The following is a 20314-nucleotide window of genomic DNA, read 5'->3' on the forward strand; positions in this document are numbered from 1 at the left end:
TTAACTTAACTTGGTCCGCCACCTTTAGGTGCGTCTCTTGGAGCATAACCACGTCTGCCCTTAGTCCTTTCAAATGCGCGAGCACTCGGGCCCTTTTTATCGGTCCGTTCAGGCCTCTCACGTTCCACGTGATCAGCCTCACTAGGGGGCTACCTGCCCCCCCGCGTGTCGACTAGCCATTACCTTCTCTAGGCCAGTCCCATATCCCGCCTCCGCGCTCCTACTCGCTCCCCCAGCGTCGCACACCATCCCCGTCCACCCACTCTTTAGCCATTTCCTTTTGGATTTCCGCAGCAGCAACCCAGTTGCCCCCCCACCCCGCTAGATCTCTTTCTAGCGTGATTGCTCCCCCCATATTACTTCCGTAAGTCAGCTGACTTCAACTGACCCCGGCTACTCCTGCTCACTCCTTGACCCCCCCGTGTGGGGAACTCCCATCCGCCTTGCGCCTGTCTTCCCGCCTTATTCTTTCGGGCGCGGGAACATCCCTTTACCTGACCCGCCTCTTATGGCACAGCTTTTCCCCTCCCCCTCCCCTTCTCCATTTTCCAACTCTGTCCCGTCTTTCCCCCCTCACCGGCGCCCACATTTCCCAATGTCTCCCCCCTTCCCAATTTACTTCTCAATTAACTTCAACCATAACATTAACAATAACATTTCCTGCAGCATCAGTCCCTCAGTTCCGATCCAATTTCTCCTCTTTGATAAAGGTCCATGCTTCCTCCGCCGTCTCGAAATAATGGTGTCTCTCCTGATACGTGACCCATAGTCTTGCCGGCTGCAGCATCCCGAACTTCACCTTCCTTTTATGCAACACCTCTTTGACTCGGTTAAAGCTCGCCCTCCTTCTCGCCACCTCCGCACTCCAATCCTGGTACACCCGTACCACTGCATTCTCCCATCTGCTACTCCGCACCTTTTTAGCCCATCTCAGGACCTCTTCTCTATCCTTAAGGCGGTGAAATCGCACGATTATCGCCCTGGGTGGTTCTCCCGCTTTTGGTCTTCTCGCCGGGATCCGATGTGCCCACTCCACCTCCAAGGGGCCCGTAGGGGCCTCAGCACCAATCAGTGAGCTCAGCATCGTACTTGCATAAGCTCCACAGTCCACTCCTTCCACACCCTCAGGGAGACCCAGTATCCGAAGGTTCTTCCTTCGCGCTCCGTTTTCTAGGGCCTCGATCCTTTCAGTACACTTTTTATGAAGTGCCTCGTGCGTCTGTGTCTTAACCGCCAGGCCCAGGATCTCGTCCTCATTATCTGTCACCTTCTGCTCCACCACGCGGAGCTCTGTCTCCTGGGTCTTTAGTGTCTCCTTGAGCCCCTCAATTGCCTGTAGCATCGGGGTCAGCACCTCCCTCTTCAGCAGCTCCACGCATCGTCTCAAAATTTCATCCTGCTCAGGCCCCCATGTCGCCTGCGCTTTCTCCGCCGCCACCTTGTGCTTCTCTCTTTCTGACCCTTTGGTCGACGATTCCTCGTGCTGCAGCCGCCGCCGCCGCCGGTTTTTTCCTCCTTCGTTGGGGGGGGACTCCCTTCTCACACACCCCACACCGGGTTGCGTCGTCAAAAAATTCCCCGTTGGGGCTCTTAAAAGAGCCCGAAGGTCCGTCGGAGCTAGCAAGGCATCACCGCAACCGGAAGTCTATTTCTACATCTTTCTGTTGTAACTCCGCCAATTTTCCTGAACTAAAAATATCCGCCTCATCCGCCACCTGTTCTTGTTCTTTTTCAAATATTTGATCAAAAATCGTTTCTGATAATTGCACTTCAACTTCATCTTCACTCTTTGATTTTTCCTCTTGTCTTAACCTGTGACTTTGCGACCTTGTTACTACACAATCCGGAAAAATCCCAGGATATTCGTCCTTCAACATTTCAGTTGTCTGATTTTCCACTGGCTTATCAACCACAGTAGGCAACACTCCCACCTGCGATCCAGCTATATCATGACCCAAGATAAACTGTATTCCTGGACAAGATAGTTCCTCTATTACTCCTACTACCACTTCACCACTCTTCACTGGACTTTCCAACCTTACCTTATATAATGGAACGCGACTCCTCTCACCCTGAATTCCACATATTACCACCTTTTCTGGCAACATTCTTCCTAAACTACATAATTCCTCATCTCTTACCATTAAAGATTGACTAGCTCCCGTATCTCTTAAAATTGTGACTTCTTTACCTGCTCCTCCTGATACAAATGAGTAAACTTTACCCACACGAGTAAATTCTTTCAGGACATCTGGCACCCTCCTGGATTTCTTTTTAAATCTGAGGTACACTCTTTATTATCTCCCATCAGATCACCTTTACCTTTACCACTTGAGTATTTCTCATGTCCCCAGTTTCTATCGCTCACCGGCTGAAACTGATGTTGGAAACCAAGCCTTAATTTATGAACTAATTCATAATCATCTGCCATTTCTGCTGCTAAACTCACAGTTTTAACCCTATGCTCTTCCACATGAGTTCTCACTACATCAGGAATTGAATTTTTAAACTCCTCCAAAGTATAATTTCTCTGAGAGCTTCATATGTTTGGTCTATTTTCAAAGCCCTTATCCACCTATCAAAATTACTCTGTTTGAGCCTTTCAAACTCCATGTATATTTGACCAAATTCTTTCTTTAAATTTCTAAACTTTTGTCTGCAAGCTTCAGGCACTAGCTCATATGCACTTAAGATGGATTTCTTCACCTCCTCATACGTTCCAGATACCTCCTCCGGTAGTGATGCAAACACTTCACTAGCTCTACCGACCAGCTTTGTTTGAATCAGTAATACCCACATGTCCTGTGGCCATTTCATTGGTTTAGCTACCTTCTCAAATGAAATCAAAAAGGCTTCTACCTCCTTCTCATCAAACCTTGGCAATGCTTGGACATATTTAAATAGATCCCCACCACGTCTTCGACTATGATGCTCTGTATCACTATCCTCATCAATCTCATCCAACTGTATGTTTCCCTTTGCGTCTGCCAATTTTAACTGATTTTCATGTTTCATAGCCATTTTATGAAGTTCAAACTCTCTCTCTTTTTCCTTTCCTCTCTATCTCTTTCTTTGTTTCTTTCTTCTTTCTCCTTTTCATTTTCCTCTCTATCTCTATCTCTTTCTTTGTTTCTTCTCTCTCCTTTTCTTTTTCTCTCATTGCATATTCACGCTGCTTTAATTCTTTTTCATGTTCAAATTGCTTAATCTGCAACTGGAGCTTTGCCATTTCTAATGAGTCAGAATGTATTTCAGGCAAATTTAAATGCTCAGCTACCGCGGTAAGTACCTCATCTTTTCGCATTTTGCCAGGCAATGTTAACTGCAATGCTTTTGCCAAATCTAACAGTCTGCTTTTAGTCTTTGTCCGTAAGGTATTGCGTGTCACCGTGTCCAACCCCAAAAACCCCTGAGCCTCTGAAAGAGCCATTGTCCACAACACACTCCCCACTTAAACTAAAATACCACACCTGAAAAGCAACCACAATATGCTCATCCCTCACTGTCTTTAAGTTCGTTAAGCCAATCCAATCGATAGACTTTTATCCCCCTCGGGGCCCCCAATTGTTATGGGTCCGGGTTTACAGAACCCCAAAGTGTTTCATGGAGTTCAACCGACCCACAACCTTTAATAGATTGTGGTGTGGGAAGCACACGGCGTACTCTCCAGGTGTGATACAGCAGAAATGGACAAGTGGTTTTTAAAACAAAACAATGTTTATTCTATGAACTCAATTTAACCCTTTTAAAACAAACATTGAATATCTTAACACCCATTACTTCAAAGATAACCCCAAAAGACTACAACACTAAATAATCCTTCAAACTGTTCCTTTAAACATCCAAAAGACTGCAAACCTTCAAAAATAGGAGCACATTAGGTTACATTCAATATATTTATAGTCTTTGGATTGCAGAAATCAACAGACCAGCTCTGTGCTTCTTCATGCAGCTCACAGCAAAACAAACACACTCCCAGCTGCTTTCTCAAACTGAAACTCAAAAAGCAGAAGTGAGCTCAGCTCCCCCCACCCTCTGACATCACTTCAGTAATATGATCAGCTCCATTTCTTAAACGTACATTGCTTAAACATCCATTTCTTAAAGGTACTCTCACATGACACTCTCCTGTAAACCTCCAACACATCAGTGTCCTATTAAAGATCTGTGCATTGATCTGAACGCAATTTTCAAAGTATGACTTTACCAATGTTCCAATTAATCAAGGTGACAGTAGCACAATTAGACCCAATTTTAAAATTTTCATTGAAGCTTTCAAATCCCTACATGATCTCACCCCTCCCTTTCCCTGTGATCCACTCAATTTCCACAGTCCTCCAAAATATCTGCACTCTGCTAATCCTGGACTCCTGAGCATTCCTGATGTTAATCACTCCACCTCTGGTGGTTGTACCTTCAGCTGCCTATGGGCCCCAACCTATAGAATTCCCTCCCTAAATCTCTCTGCCTCTCTACTCCTCTTTTCTCTTTTAAGATGCTCCTTAAAATCAACCTCTTTGACCAAGGTTTTGGTCACATGTTCTGATGTCTCCTTAAGTGGTTTGTGTCGAAATTTGTTTGATAATGCCTAAATGGGGCAGCAAAGTAACACAGTGGGTAGCACTGTTGTTTCATAGCTCCAGGGTCCGAGGTTCAATTCCCGGCTTGGGTCACTGTCTGTGCGGAGTCTGCACGTTCTCCCCGTGTGTGCGTGGGTTTCCTCCGGGTGCTCCGGTTTCCTCCCACAAGTCGTGAAAGACGTGCTGTTAGGTAATTTGGACATTCTGAATTCTCCCTCTGTGTACCCGAACAGGCGGCGGAATATGGCGACTTCATTGCAGTGTTAATGTAAGCCTACTTGTAACAATAAAGGTTATTAATAATATTATTATATCCATTCAAAGTTCCACTCAAATACAAGGGCCGGATTCACCTTTCCAGCCGGCAGCACAGCCCCCACCTGCGGGTTACCTGGCGGCGTGGAGTGGCTTCAATGGAAAATCCCATTTTCAAGCAGTGGGAAGACAAAATCTCACTGCCAGCGAACAGCGGGCCGCCAAGAAACACACGGCTGCGGGACCGGAGAATCCAGCCTAAGTTATTTTTGTGATGAAATGTTTGGTGCCAATGATTTATATAACTAGTAAAATCTTTTGTTGCTTTAGGTATGTTTTCAGTGGTTGAGCTGAAATATTTTGGAGACCAAAGAGCTACATTTAAAATCTTGAAACCATGGTGGGATGTTTTCACAGATTATTTGACTATTCTGATGCTAATGGTAGCAGTTTTTGGAGGGACATTACAGGTAACACATTGTTTGTGTTCACAAGTATGTATATAATATGGATGCATTCACGCTGCTCTAATTTATCTGGTTTATGAAGTGTCCATTTGAACCAAATTGTTTTTGTAATGATGTTTAATGTAATGTTGTTTCAGAGCTAAAGTAGATGTTGTAATGGTTTGAATAGATTTCAAGCAACAGAGTGGTTCAAACCCTCTAAACTCTGGAACAAGTAACGTGGCATTCTGCTATCGTCATTGCAATCCAAATTATCATTATGACTAATGTAGCTACACTTTCTAACCATAAGTAATTTAAATAAATATTTGGACTAGGTAATATACCTGTCCATTTTCGTGAAACATACACTAATTTTTATACGTTTGGTTTGGGTGATTATCCTTGTCTAGTTTACCTGAATAAATTACTTCTAGCAACATTTTCATGTTGGGTTGAATGATTGAAAATGTAAATAAGCTGGGGCAGCATGGTGGCGCAGTGGGTTAGCATTGCTGCCTCACGGCGTCGAGGTCCCAGGTTCGATCCCAGCGCTGGGTCACTTTCTGTGTGGAGTTTGCACGTTCTCCACGTGTTTGCGTGGGTTTCACCCCCACAACCCAAAGATGTGCAGGCTAGGTGGATTGGCCACGCTAAATTACCCTTAATTGGAAAAAATGAATTGGGTACACTAAATTTATTTTAAAAAAGAAAATGTAAATAAGATTAATCTTTTTTGAGTTCAAAACATAAAACATTAGTGGAATAAAGGAAATCTGAACTCTTGGGTTCAGTTCCAACTTTATTACTTTGTATAATCTATAAATTGATATTATCCATATATGGTTTCAATAAAATGTAACATTTTAATTAAGATATTAATTAAAAATAACAGCAGTTGCATTTATTTATAGACTATTTCAATACTATCATTTGAGGTTAAAATGGTCACATAATTCATAAAATGATAGCAATGCATCCAGGGTGCAAAAGCAGAAAATACTGAACAGTCTGACAGCATCTGTGGAGAGATGCTGCCAGACCTGCTGAGATTGTCCAGTATTTTCTGCTTTTGTTTCAGATACTGGGAGCAGTTGGATTGATTTAGAATGCTACCATGTATATTGTGGGCACAATCTTCCCATAGTGCGTGATTAGCCGTCTGTTTCCCGGCACTTGGAGCGCCGAGAAGCACCACGCGATCAAAGGCCAGTCGGATAGATCGGGGGGCCTCAGCGGGGAACACCCGGATGAGGGCGCACTTAGGCCTGCTTTCTGCACTTTTTTTTTTTAATTTAGAAAACCCAATTAATTTTTTCCAATTAAGGGGCAATTTAGCGTGGCCAATCCACCTACCCTGCACATCTTTGGGTTGTGGGGGCGAAACCCACGAAAACACAGGGAGAATGTGCAAATGGACAGTGACCCAGAGCCGGGATCGAATCTGGGACCTTGGCGCCGTGAGGCAGCAGGGCTAACCCACTGCGCCACCGTACTGCCCTGGCCTGCTTTCTACACTGAGGAGCTCCGCTCGGTGAAACTCTTCAATGCAGGGAGAGTGTGGGGTGCCATTTAAAAATGGCGTCCCGATCTCTCGACATCCCAATTCATCCCCAATCCTCCCCCTCCAAGCATTGCCCCCCCCCCCCCCCCCCCCCCCCCCCCCCCCCGTCATCTGTGCAGGGCACCCATAGCCTGATCCCTGTCTTGTAAAAATGCCAGCTTGGCACCACCCCTAGCAGTGCCACCTGGGGGCAGAAGCAGGCTGGCACTCAGGTGGCACTGTCAGGGTGCCCAGGTGACACCAGCAGTGACAGGGTACCACCCTGCTCAGAGGCAAGCACCTGGAAACGTCCGATCCCCTGGGAGACCCCTACGAGTATCATTCTGTCTGGTCCCATTTGTAGCATCTAATGGCGTTCACCTGAGGTCCCACGCCTTGGGTAGATCTCGGGAATGCATATTCCAGTGAGAATTGCTGTCTCACTCTAATATGCAGATTTACCAGAAAGTGACCCTGCCCACAATCTAACGCGATGCTATGAGGCGTGGTGAGCCAGGTTGTTCCTGGAAGAGGGATCGACTGGCATCTACTGGCCTTCTTCAAAATAACAACCATTTGTTTGCCATAAACTCATCCACAGATTTACTAATCTAATGAACCCCCACTTTACCTGCAGAGTGATAAAAATTAAAGAAAACTAAATTATAGGACAGCATGGTGGTGCAGTGGTGAGCACAGCTGCCTCACGGCGCCAAGATCCCAGGTTCGATCCCGGCTCTGGGCCACTGTCCGTGTGGAGTTTGCACATTCTTCCTGTGTTTGCTTGGGTTTCGCCCCCACAACCCAAAAGATGTGCAGGGTAGGTGGATTGGCCACGCTAAATTGCCCTTTAATTGGAAAAAATGAATTGGGTACTCTAAATCTTTAAAAAAAAATTCACTCTTTTATCCCTTGTAGCCACCCACACATACAAAGATGTTAGTGAACTGACAGCACATAAGCTGTTGACCATACTCAGCTTCTTTAACAATAATTCTGAAGCACTACATTTTACTTTTGAGGTGATTTCCCTCCCAGCTCTCCATGTACCATGCACTGGGCAATGCGCCTTTTTTCTTTCATATTTTTCCTCCATTTCCAGACTTGTGCAGACATGATGGGCCAAACGGCCTTCTGCGCTGTAAGAATTTTGTGATTTCAGCAGCATCCACAATACTTTATTATCTATAAAGCACTTTGGAATGTCCTGAGTTCATGAATGGTGCCAAAGAAACGTAAGCCAGCTCTCTCTTCTTTTTATCATTTAATTAACGCAGCTCCCAGTAATCTGTTACACAACGTACTGTTTAACTAGCAACATGTTACCCCATGGTATTGGAACAGATTAGGGGCATGTTTGAGGCCACCAAGCTGTACCCTGTTGATGTTTGCTGTGGCCATACCCTGGGTTTTCCTTTCCCTCGGTACCCTTTTATTCCTCTGCCCTACTTCCCCTGTACTCTGGGTGATGTCTCCCCTCCCCCTTTTCCTACCCCCCTTTTTTTCTTTTGTCTGTTTTGCTGCCCCCCTTCCCTTATTGGTTGCTGGTCACAAACAGGTATTCAAACAGGTTGGTAAATTGTTTTATGTGCCTTCCTCCGATCCTCTAATGTTAAATTTTATCTTTTCTAATTTGAAGAATTCTGCTAAGTTGGACAGCCAGTCTGTGACCTTGGGTGGTGCTGCTGATCTCCAGCCGAGCAGGAGTCTCTGGTGGGAAATCAGGGAGGCAAAGGCAACGGTGGCTTCCCCTTACCCTGTAAAGCGATCTGGCTGTTCCGATACGCCAAAGACCACCATTAGTGGCATGGCTCCACCCTGACCCCCACAACCTTAGACATGGCCTCGAAAAAGACGATCCAGTACTCGGATCAGTCTGGGACATTACCAGAACATGTGGATGTGGTTGGCCGGGCCTCCCTGGTACCATTCACATTTGTCTTCCACCTCCGGGAAGAACCCGCTCAGGCGCCCTGTGCAGTACCTTTAGCTGCGTTAGGCTCAGCCCTGCACATGAGGAGGTGGAGTTCACCCCAAGCAGTGATTCTATCAAAAGTTCTCCCCCTACCACTATGCCCAACTCCTCTTCCCACTTGTCCCGTATCTCGTCCAGCGGGGCCCTTACCTCCTCCAGCAGTTGTCCGTATATATCAACACAGTTACTGTCCCCAGTTCGTCGGATGTTAGAAATCTGTCCAGTAGGGTGTGTCCGGGTTGCTGGGGGAATGTTGCGGTCTCCTTGCAGAGGAAGTTCCTTAGTTGAATGTATCTGAGTTTGTTCCCTTTCGGGAGCTGAAGCTTGTCCGTTAGTTCTCCCAGGGTCGATACTCTGCTGTCTACGTATATGTCTCCTACCGTCAGTACCCTGTCTCCACCGTTTAAAGTTGCATGGGTGAATTGATGGGCGGGATTCTCCGTTTCTGCGGCTAAGTGGCGGCCCGAACGGGGAATCCGCAGGAGATTCCCTCTGCGCATCTGTCTGTCCTTCCGATAGGACACATATCCTTGGATATTTAGATCCCAGCCCCGATCATCTTGCAACCACGGCTCTGTGATGCCCACAACGTCGAACTCGTCAATTTCAATGTGCGCTACAAGCTCATTTACCTTGTTTCGTATATTGTGCGCATTTAGGTACAACTGCCCCCTTTCTCATAGATGTCCCTTATCTGCTGTGCCCTTATCTGCTGTGCCTGAAGTTAGATTCCTGCCGATTTCCATACTCTGTTTTATTACTTGTTCTGGAAACTTAACCAACCTCCACCGAGCCCTCCCCCAAGGGCCGAGGCTTCTGCAACCCTACCTCCTGGATCCCTCCACCTACCTCACTCATAGTTACACCCTCCTGTCCCTGATCACTGGCCGAATTCAAGGCAATTAATCTAAGGGGTGTGACTGCCTCTTGCGTCCAGGTAACTCTCCCCCTCCCAGGTGTGTCGCAGCGTCCGAAGCTCAGACTCCAGCTCATCAACTCTGAGCCGAGGTTCCTCAAGCAACCAACACTTGCTATAGATGTGTTCACTAGGAACCACAATGGGGTCCAACAGCTCCCACAATCTTCATCCAGTTCAAAAACAACTGTTCAACACTACTATTTGTTTCCTGTCATCAGCCAGTTTTGCACCCATGTTGCTGCTGTCCCATTTATACCACAAGCTCCAACTTTGCTCACAAGTATGTTGTGCAGCATTTTGTCAAATTTTCTTTAAAATATTTTTTGTATTTGAACAGATATCAACAGACAAGATCATTTGTGTCCCTGTACCAGAAGGCTTCTCAATGACCACCATGCAATGGAACAAAAGTGCTCTTAAAGGTCTTAAGTTAAATAGTTTTGATTCTGGATTTAAGACCGACTTGGACCGTGAACAATACAATTTAATGGATCAGTATTGTTATGATCATGCAATTCAGTGGTATTCAAAATATTTCCCATACATAGCTATCATTCACACCCTTGTATTTTTGATAAGCAGTAACTTCTGGTTCAAATTTCCAGGAACAAGTTCCAAAATTGAACATTTTATATCAATCCTTGGAAAATGTTTAGATTCTCAATGGACCACTAAGGCACTTTCAGAAACTGTTTATGAAGATTCAGATCTACAAATTCCACAAAGAACAGTTTTATCAACTGAACCATCCGTATCTTGCTCTTTAAACCTACAACAATCCTCTGATACTGCCCTATTACTGGGACAAAAGGAATCCAGTAATGACAGGATATGTGAGAATGAAGCACAAGCATCATTGTGCAAACCTCCATCTAAGACTTTCAAAACTGTTGGAGGTGGTGTTTATGGTCATGCTGCAGTGAAAATCCTAGATAAAAAGGAGGGTGAACAAGCAAAAGCATTGTTTGAAAAAGTCAAAAAGTTTCGTCTTCATACAGAGGAAGGTCATATTCTTTATATGATGTACATAAGACAAACTATTTTGCGTTCTGTTCAAACAATTCTCATTCTCGCCTATTTTGTAACTCGGATTCCTCAAATGAAACACATTGTCCACTGTGTTGATAAAATTCATATCACAGGCTTCACAGAATTTTTCTGCATCCATGGTCTTTGGAGAATATTCAGGATGTTGTCTATCGTGTATGTAGTTGTCATATTCATTTATTGTATAACCTGCATCTACACATTGTACTGGATCTTCTATTTTAAACTTAAGGAATATTCATTTGCATATGTCAGAGAAGAAACTGGAATTGATGACATTCCTGATGTGAAGAATGATTTTGCATTTTTACTACATCTGATTGACCAATATGATAAACTGTATGCTAGGAAGTTTGCTGTGTTTCTGTCTGATGTTAGTGAAAACAAACTCCGTCAACTAAACCTGAGCTATGAGTGGACACACGAGAAGCTTCAACAACGTATTGTTACCAATGAAGACAACAAAACCGAATTACATCTCTTTATGCTACCTGGTATTCCCAATAATGTTTATGATATTTATAATCTGGAAGTATTAAAGTTAGAATTTATTAAGGATGTCTCTATTAGTGCAGCCATTTCGCAACAAACTTCACTTCAAGAACTGTGGGTATATAACTGTATAATAAAGGTAGAAAATCGAGCACTTGCATTTTTAAAAGACACAATAACAATTTTAAGAGTTCGGTTTGCAAATGCTTATGAAATACCACAATGGATGTACTGTCTGAAGAATCTCCGTGAACTGCACTTGGAAGGAAACTTATTAATCGACAATAAAACTTCCATTGTCCTGCAGTCTTTATGTGACTTAGAACGTCTTAAATCTTTGCACCTGAAATCCAATGTCACCAAAATACCAGCAGCGGTCATTGATGTTGCCCATCACCTTCAGCACCTCACAATCCACAATCAGGGCAAAAAGTTCACCACTCTTAATGGCCTTAGGAAGATGCTTTGCCTGTCTGTTCTAAAGCTGTATAACTGCGATCTTGAGAGGATCCCAAGTGCTATATTTAGTTTGAGCAATCTTCAGGAATTGGACCTCAAAGACAACAATCTGAGAACATTAGAGGAACTGGCTAGTTTCCAGCATCTTCGCAAACTCACCACACTCAAACTTCATCACAATAAAATTACACAGATTCCTCTATACATTGCCAAGGCTAGCTCACTGGAAATGCTTTATTTAACCAAAAATAATATTACTTTTCTTCCATCAAATCTATTTAAGCTAACCAGGCTGCGACATCTTGAAATTGGTCACAATAATATTACAAGCATTTCCACTGAAATAGAACAACTAGAAGACCTTCATTACTTTGACATTGAAAGCAACAAAGTGTCTGAGCTACCTTTTGAACTATTTTACTGCACCAAGCTTAGAGTGCTGATACTTTCACACAACCTTTTGACATCCATTCCACCCAAGGTGAAAAATTTGACACAACTGCGGCAACTGGATCTGAAAGGGAACAAATTGCAATACTTGCCACCTGAGCTAGCAAAGTGTCAGTGTTTGAAGAGGAGTCAATTGAATGTGGAAGAGGACATTTTCAACACACTTCCATATGATATCAGAGAAGAGTTTCTAAACCGAATCTAGGTGAAAAGAAGTAAACTTCGATTAAGGTCAAATTAACCATTTTCCTCAGATTTTTAGGCAAATCAGAAGTGCATACTGATTGAATAGATCCTTGTGTTTTTTTATTCAACCAGGGCAAATTTTTCAAATCGGGTCCTTCACTTTTATAGTATATTTAATGTGAAATATTTCAAGATGAACACACTCGAAAAAGATATGCCAGCTGTATCAAAAGAAGAGTTAAAGGAGACCAAAGAGAAAAATAGTGTTTTCTAACAACAAATACCGAAGTGTGAAGCCCAGTTGGCTTATGGTTCTGCCAAATGAGCAATGAGTGCAAGGGGAGGCAGAATAGGAAGAACAGAGAGCAAGCTGAATGCGAGGATTTCTCAGAGAGGGGGGAGGAGAAGAGAGACGGGGAGGGATTTCTAGAAGGGGTGATAAATTCAATGTATTAGTGAACAGGGGGCCAATAGAAACTGACTATATTGCGAAGCAAAACAGGTGTAAGCATCCGAGATTTTGAGAAATGACATCTGTGGAGACAGATGGTTGTTAGAGAAACCTGGAGGTGACAAATCTGTGGATGAGAGTTCAATAGCAGTTGGCAGAGACACTTGGGTAGGTAAACAGGCAATTTTAGTGAAGGATCAAATGGTAGGATTATGGGGAGAGAGCAACGGGGTGGGACTAATTTGATAGCTCAAAAAGCTGCAAGGATATAATGAGATAAATTGTGTTTGTGCAGTAGGATTTTATGATTTTTGTGAACAAATTGGAGAATGTTCTAGTTTATCCAAAGAACGCCAGAAAAACAGTTATACAGTGATTAAAGACTTGAAGGTGCAGACTGCATGTGGAGCATATTTACAGATGTCTGTTGAAGGGAAGGGTACAGATAACGAATCAAGTTGTGGAGCACAACTGAGGTGACATTGCGGCAGAGAAACCAAACTGAACTTGTGATTAAAATAATGATTGACTATGTCAGAAATTGGGACAAGGAGATGGTGACCAGGAGTTGAATCTGGAAGGGTTCAAACTTTAAGATGTGAGTCCCATGGCAGGGGTGAGTTGCTGAGAATGATGGAGTTTGGAACAAAACTACATATGATTTGCTCAAGAGGGATGAGTGTGGGGATTACTGAAGCAGCTAAACATGTTTGATGTAAGAAAGTCCTTGTAATAGTTTATATAGGGCCTGATCTTCCAACCTCGCTGTGCTGGAAAGGTAGCTCGCTGCAGCATGGCCGGTGAAAGCCAGGAGACCCTGCTACCGGGATCTACCCGGCTCGCAACGCCTTGCGAGATTCAACGCAAACTCACGAGATGTTGCAAGAGGAATTCCGCCCACAACGGGCGGGATGAGTTTTTGGCAAATCTCCGTATAAGAGCGAGGCAGTAACCTTTTCTAATGTGCAGGTTCCCGAGGTACCTGAAAAAAAAAGAAATGAAATGAAAATCGCTTATTGTCACAAGTAGGCTTCAAATTAAGTTACTGTGAAAAGCCCCTAGTGGCCACATTCCGGCACCTGTTCGGGGAGGCTGTTACGGGAGGCTTTGGGACTCAATGCTTTCACCTCGGGGACCTTGGGTGAGCACTGTTTGGTACTAGTCCCTATAAATGGACCAGACGGAACAGCACTCGTGGGGGTCTCCAAGGGGATTGGAGGCCCCCTGCTGCATGCTCTTTGGGCAGGGTGATGCCGTGGCACTGCTGGTGCTATGTGGGAAACCTGGCACCTGGGTGCTAGCCTGGCACTGCCCAGATGGCACTGCACTGAAAGACACTGCCAGGTTGGCACTGCCAAGCTGGCATTTTTTACACATGCGCAATCAGGCTGGGGTAACCCGGTGTGAGTGTTACGGGGGAGGTTGGGGATTTTGTTTGTGTGCCTCGGAGATTGTGACAACATTTAAAAATGGTGTCCTGATCTCTCGCTACAATGGGGAGTTCCGGTGAGCAGAGCTCCCAATTTGTAAAAAACGGGGCATTCCTGCAGAATGGCTGCGCATTCCCCGTTTAGGCCCCTTATGCAAAGCGAATAGCCATGTGTTTCTCGGCACTGTGAGTGCCGGGAAACACGCGATTGAATGTGCTCGCTTGGGAAATTTATTCCCTTTTGGGAAGATCGCACCCATAGTCTCCACGATATCCCATGAGCAATATCGCAGTTTAGTTATAGAACATAGAACAATACAGCGCAGTACAGGCCCTTCGGCCCACGATGTTGCACCGAAACTAAAGCCATCTAACCTACACTATGCCATTATCATCCATATGTTTATTCAATAAACTTTTAAATGCCCTAAATGTTGGCGAGTTCACTACTGTAGCAGGTAGGGCATTCCACGGCCTCACTACTCTGCGTAAAGAACCTACCTCTGACCTCTGTCCTATATCTATTACCCCTCAGTTTAAAGTTATGTCCCCTCGTGCCAGCCATATCCATCCGCGGGAGAAGGCTCTCACTGTCCACCCTATCCAACCCCCTGATCATTTTGTATGCCTCTATTAAGTCTCCTCTTAACCTTCTCTCCAACGAAAACAACCTCAAGTCCATCAGCCTTTCCTCATAAGATTTTCCCTCCATACCAGGCAACATCCTCTGCACCCGCTCCAAAGCCTCCACGTCCTTCCTATAATGCGGTGACCAGAACTGTACGCAATACTCCAAATGCGGCCGTACCAGAGTTCTGTACAGCTGCAACATGACCTCCTGACTCCGGAACTCAATCCCTCTACCAATAAAGGCCAACACTCCATAGGCCTTCTTCACAACCCTATCAACCTGGGTGGCAACTTTCAGGGATCTATGTACATGGACACCTAGATCCCTCTGCTCATCCACACTTTAAGAACTTTACCATTAGCCAAATATTCCGCATTCCTGTTATTCCTTCCAAAGTGAATCACCTCACACTTCTCTACATTAAACTCCATTTGCCACCTCTCAGCCCAGCTCTGCAGCTTATCTATATCCCTCTGTAACCTGCTACATCCTTCCACACTATCGACAACACCACCGACTTTAGTATCGTCTACAAATTTACTCACCCACCCTTCTGCGCCTTCCTCGAGGTCATTGATAAAAATGACAAACAGCAACGGCCCCAGAACAGATCCTTGTGGTACTCCACTTGTGACTGTACTCCATTCTGAACATTTCCCATCAACCACCACCCTCTGTCTTCTTTCAGCTAGCCAATTTCTGATCCACATCTCTAAATCACCCTCAATCCCCAGCCTCCGTATTTTTTGCAATAGCCTACCGTGGGGAACCTTATCAAACGCTTTGCTGAAATCCATATACACCACATCAACTGCTCTACCCTCGTCTACCTGTTCAGTCACCTTCTCAAAGAACTCAATAAGGTTTGTGAGGCATGACCTACCCTTCACAAAGCCATGCTGACTATCCCTGATCATATTATTCCTATCTAGATGATTATAAATCTTGTCTCTTATAATCCCCTCCAAGACTTTACCCACTACAGACGTGAGGCTCACCGGTCTATAGTTGCCGGGGTTGTCTCTGCTCCCCTTTTTGAACAAAGGGACCACATTTGCTGTCCTCCAGTCCTCTGGCACTATTCCTGTAGCCAATGATGACATAAAAATCAAAGCAAAGGTCCAGCAATCTCTTCCCTGGCCTCCCAGAGAATCCTAGGATAAATCCCATCAGGTCCCGGGGACTTATCTATTTTCAGCCTGTCCAGAATTGCCAACACCTCTTCCCTACGTACCTCAATGCCATCTATTCTATTAGCCTGGGGCTCAGCATTCTCCTCCACAACATTATCTTTTTCCTGAGTGAATACTGACGAAAAATATTCATTTAGTATCTCGCCTATCTCTTCAGACTCCACACACAATTTCCCATCCCAGTCCTTGACTGGTCCTGCTCTTTCCCTAGTCATTCGCTTATTCCTGACATACCTATAGAAAGCTTTTGGGTTTTCCTTGATCCTTCCTGCCAAATACTTCTCATGTCCCCTCCTTGCGCGTCTTAGCTCTCTCTTTAGATCCTTCCTCGCTACCTTGTAACTATCCATCGCCCCAACCGAAACTTCACACTTCATCTTCACATAGGCCTCCTTCTTCCTCTTAACAAGAGATTCCACTTCCTTGGTAAACCACGGTTCCCTCGCTCGACGCCTTCCTCCCTGTCTGACCGGTACATACTTATCAAGAACACGCAGTAGCTGATCCTTGAACAAGCCCCACTTATCCAGTGTGCCCAACACTTGCAGCCTACTTCTCCACCTTATCCCCCCCAAGTCACGTCTAATGGCATCATAATTGCCCTTCCCCCAGCTATAACTCTTGCCCTGCGGTGTATACTTATCCCTTTCCATCATTAACGTAAACGTCACCGAATTGTGGTCACTGTCCCCAAAGTGCTCTCCTACCTCCAAATCCAACACCTGGCCTGGTTCATTACCCAAAACCAAATCCAACGTGGCCTCGCCTCTTGTTGGCCTGTCAACATATTGTTTCAGGAAACCCTCCTGCACACACTGTACAAAAAAAAAACGACCCATCTATTGTACTCGAACTATATCTTTTCCAGTCAATATTTGGAAAGTTAAAGTCTCCCATAATAACTACCCTGTTACTTTCGCTCATATCCAGAATCATCTTCGCCATCCTTTCCTCTACATCCCTAGAACTATTAGGAGGCCTATAAAAAACTCCCAACAGTTTTTTCCTGTTTCTAACTTCAGCCCATACTACCTCGGAAGATGAGTCCCCATCTAGCATCCTCTCCGCCACCGTAATACTGCTCTTGACTAGCAGCGCCACACCTCCCCCTCTTTTGCCTCCTTCTCTGAGCTTACTAAAACACCTAAACCCCGGAACCTGCAACATCCATTCCTGTCCCTGCTCTATCCATGTCTCCGAAATGGCCACAACATCGAAGTCCCAGGTACCAACCCATGCTGCCAGTTCCCCTACCTTGTTTTGTATACTCCTGGCATTGAAGTAGACACACTTCAAACCACCTACCTGAACACTGGCCCCCTCCTGCGACGTCAAATCTGTGCTCCTGACCTCTATACTCTCATTCTCCCTTACCCTAAAACTACAATCCAGGTTCCCATGCCCCTGCTGCATTAGTTTAAACCCCCCCAAAGAGCACTAACAAATCTCCCCCCCAGGATATTTGTGCCCCTCAGGTTCAGATGTAGACCATCCTGTCTGTAGAGGTCCCACCTTCCCCAGAAATATGAAGAATAAAATGTTGTACTGTTTTTGGTGATCCAGCCAGATGTTTTGGTACTAGTTGACAACTGGGCCATTTTTGTGCTAGCTATGTTAAAACTGGCAGGATTCAATGTTGGAATTGTACTGAGGAAACAACAGATTTTATGGCAACTGTTAGGGATTTGCTAGCGATGTGGACATTGAAGGCATAAGTAATGAAGTTGATGAGCAAATTGAGTAGACAAGTTGTACCAAGAGAGCAGAGAAAGTTGGAAATTAAAGTGAAGCAGATTGAATTGAATAGTGAAAGTTGGTGGCAATAGAGTTGCAAGCAGAGAGCCAGATGCGGATGTTGATATACCTTATATGATAAGTTTGAATCACGACAGGAGTGGAGAGAAATCAGATTTAAGTGGTGTTGACTTCACTGCGGATGGCAGTGAAATAATTAGAAAATGTTAATGATACAGAGACAGAAGTTTTGGAAAGATAGTAGGCAATAAGGACTAAAGGAAAGATATACAAAATGTGGGGAACGATTCTCCAGTCTCTCTGCGCTCTCGCTCAAGCAAAACGAGGTCGGTGAATAACGGGAGAGGCCGAAAACAAGAAATGCGCCAGATGCCAGTTTGCGATGCAACCAGCCCGCTCCCCTAGGCAAAATCAGGATCTCACCAAAGCATGCCGAGAAACCAATTATCACCACTTAAGCCCTATTTCCATACAATTTATGGGAGCCATCCTTTATCCAATGGGCTCCCATGATTAATTTTCCTCCCCAGCAAGTGGTCACACAACAGCAGCCAGAACAGTGGCACCACAACTGGCTCTTGCTCAGCAGGGGAGGGCAAAGTGCAGGAGAGCGATAGTTCTAGGGGACTCTATAGTAAGGGGCATAGATAGGTGCTTCTGTGGATGTGAAAGAGACTTCAGGATGGCATGGTGCCTCCCTGGTGCCAGGTCAAGGATGTCTCTGAACGGACAGAGGACATCCTGAAGGAGGAGGCTGAACAGCCAAAGTACACATCGGTACTAACGACATAGGCAGGAAGAGTGATGAGGTCCTGCAGAAGGAGTTTACGGAGTTTGGCAGTAAACTAAAAAGCAGGACCTCTAGGGTTGTAATCTCAGGATTACTCCCTGTGCCACGGGCCAGTGAGGCTAGAAGTAGGAGGATAGTGCAGGTAAACACGTGGCTAAACTGGTGGTGTAGGAGGGAGGGTTCAGATTTTTGGACCATTGGGATCTCTTCCGGGGCAGGTGGGACCTGTACAAGAAGGACGGGTTGCATCTAAACTGGAGGCGCACCGATATCCTGGCTGGGAGGTTTGCTAGAGGCACTCGGGCGGATTTAAGTTACTATGGTAGGGGGGTGGGAACCAAAATGTGAGGTTAGAAGGTGTATTAACTGAAGGGGAAATAGAGAACCAAAATAAAAGAACAACATCCCCCTCAGGCAGAGCAAAAAAGGTGACAAGTATGAAAAGGGAGGTGGTCAATGCAGGATTGAAGGCGTGTACCTAAATGTGCGCAGTACACGGAACAAGGTCAATGACCTTGTTGCGCACATTGAAATTGCCCGGTATGATGTTGTGGGCATCACAGAGACGTGGCTGCAAGGGGATTAGGGCTGGGATCTAAATATCCAAGGATATGTGTCCTATCGAAAGAACAGGCAGATGGGCAAAGGGGGCGGGGTTGCATTGTTAGTAAGAAATTAAGTTAAATCGATAGCAAGGAGCGATATAGGATCAGAAGGCAAAGAATCTCTGGGTAGAGTTGAGGAATCGCAAAGGTAAAAAGACCCTGATGGGAGTTATGTACAGTCCCCCTAGTAGTAGTCAGGATGTGGGGCAGAAAATAAATCAAGAGATAGAAAAGGCATGTAAAAAGGGCAATAATACAATAATCATGGGGGACTTCAATATGCAGGTGGACTAGGAAAATCAGGTTGGTAGTGGATCCCAAAAAAAGGAATTTGTGGAATGTCGAAGAGATAATTTTTGGGTGCAGTTTGTGACAGAGCTTAGCAGGGAACAGTCAAATCTGGATTTGGTGATGTGTAATGAGGCAGACTTGATTAGGGAACTTAAGGTGAAGGAACCCTTAGGGAGCAGTGACCACAATATGATAGAATTTACCCTGCAGTTTGAGAGGGAGAAGCTGCAATCAGATGTAACAGTATTACAATTAAATAAGGGTAACTACAAAGGCATGAGGGAGGAGCTGGCCAGAGTTGATTGGAAAAGGAGCCTAGCAGGGAAGACGGTGGAACAGCAATGGCAGGAGTTTTTAATAATAATTATAATAATCGCTTATTGTCACAAGTAGGCTTCAATGAAGTTACTGTGAAAAGCCCCTCGTCACCACATTCCAGCACCTGCTCGGGGAGGTTGGTACAGGAATTTAACACGCGCTGCTGGAATTGTTCTGCAGTACAAGCCAGCTGTTTAGCCCACTGTGCTAAACCAGCCCCTGGATAGGGGTTATTCGGGAAGCACAACAGAAATTCATCCCAAGAAGGAGGAAACAGTTTAAGAAGGGAGGGTGGCAGAAGACGGGAAATTATACACCGGTTAACTTGACTTCGGTCATTGGTAAGATTTTAGAGTCCATTAAGAAAGATGAGGTCGCGGAATCATAGAATCATAACATTTACAGTGCAGAAAGAGGCCATTCGGCCCATCGAGTCTTCACCAACCCTTGGAAAGAGCACCCCACTCAAGCACACACCTCCTCCACCCCAACCCCTTAA

General features: G+C 45.0%; 1 protein-coding gene across 3 annotated transcripts in view; it reads left to right on the forward strand.

The window, feature by feature from the left end:
- LOC140426104 (volume-regulated anion channel subunit LRRC8C-like) overlaps positions 1–12464 on the forward strand; it is a 152884-nt gene extending 140420 nt beyond the window's left edge. For 2 of the 3 annotated variants that reach the window (XM_072510464.1, XM_072510465.1), the window contains exons 2-3: positions 5166–5305; positions 10056–12464. In XM_072510464.1, coding sequence (XP_072366565.1) covers positions 5168–5305; positions 10056–12371 — 2454 coding nt within the window. In that variant the 5' untranslated portion in view covers positions 5166–5167 and the 3' untranslated portion in view covers positions 12372–12464. Of the gene's footprint in view, positions 1–5165; positions 5306–7930; positions 8060–10055 lie in introns of those variants that run through there. The other variant, XM_072510466.1, reaches the window with a different exon arrangement.
- The last annotated feature ends 7850 nt before the right edge of the window (positions 12465–20314 follow it).

This window comes from Scyliorhinus torazame, chromosome 7 (genome assembly GCF_047496885.1).
Source record: "Scyliorhinus torazame isolate Kashiwa2021f chromosome 7, sScyTor2.1, whole genome shotgun sequence".
Taxonomy (NCBI): domain Eukaryota; kingdom Metazoa; phylum Chordata; class Chondrichthyes; order Carcharhiniformes; family Scyliorhinidae; genus Scyliorhinus; species Scyliorhinus torazame.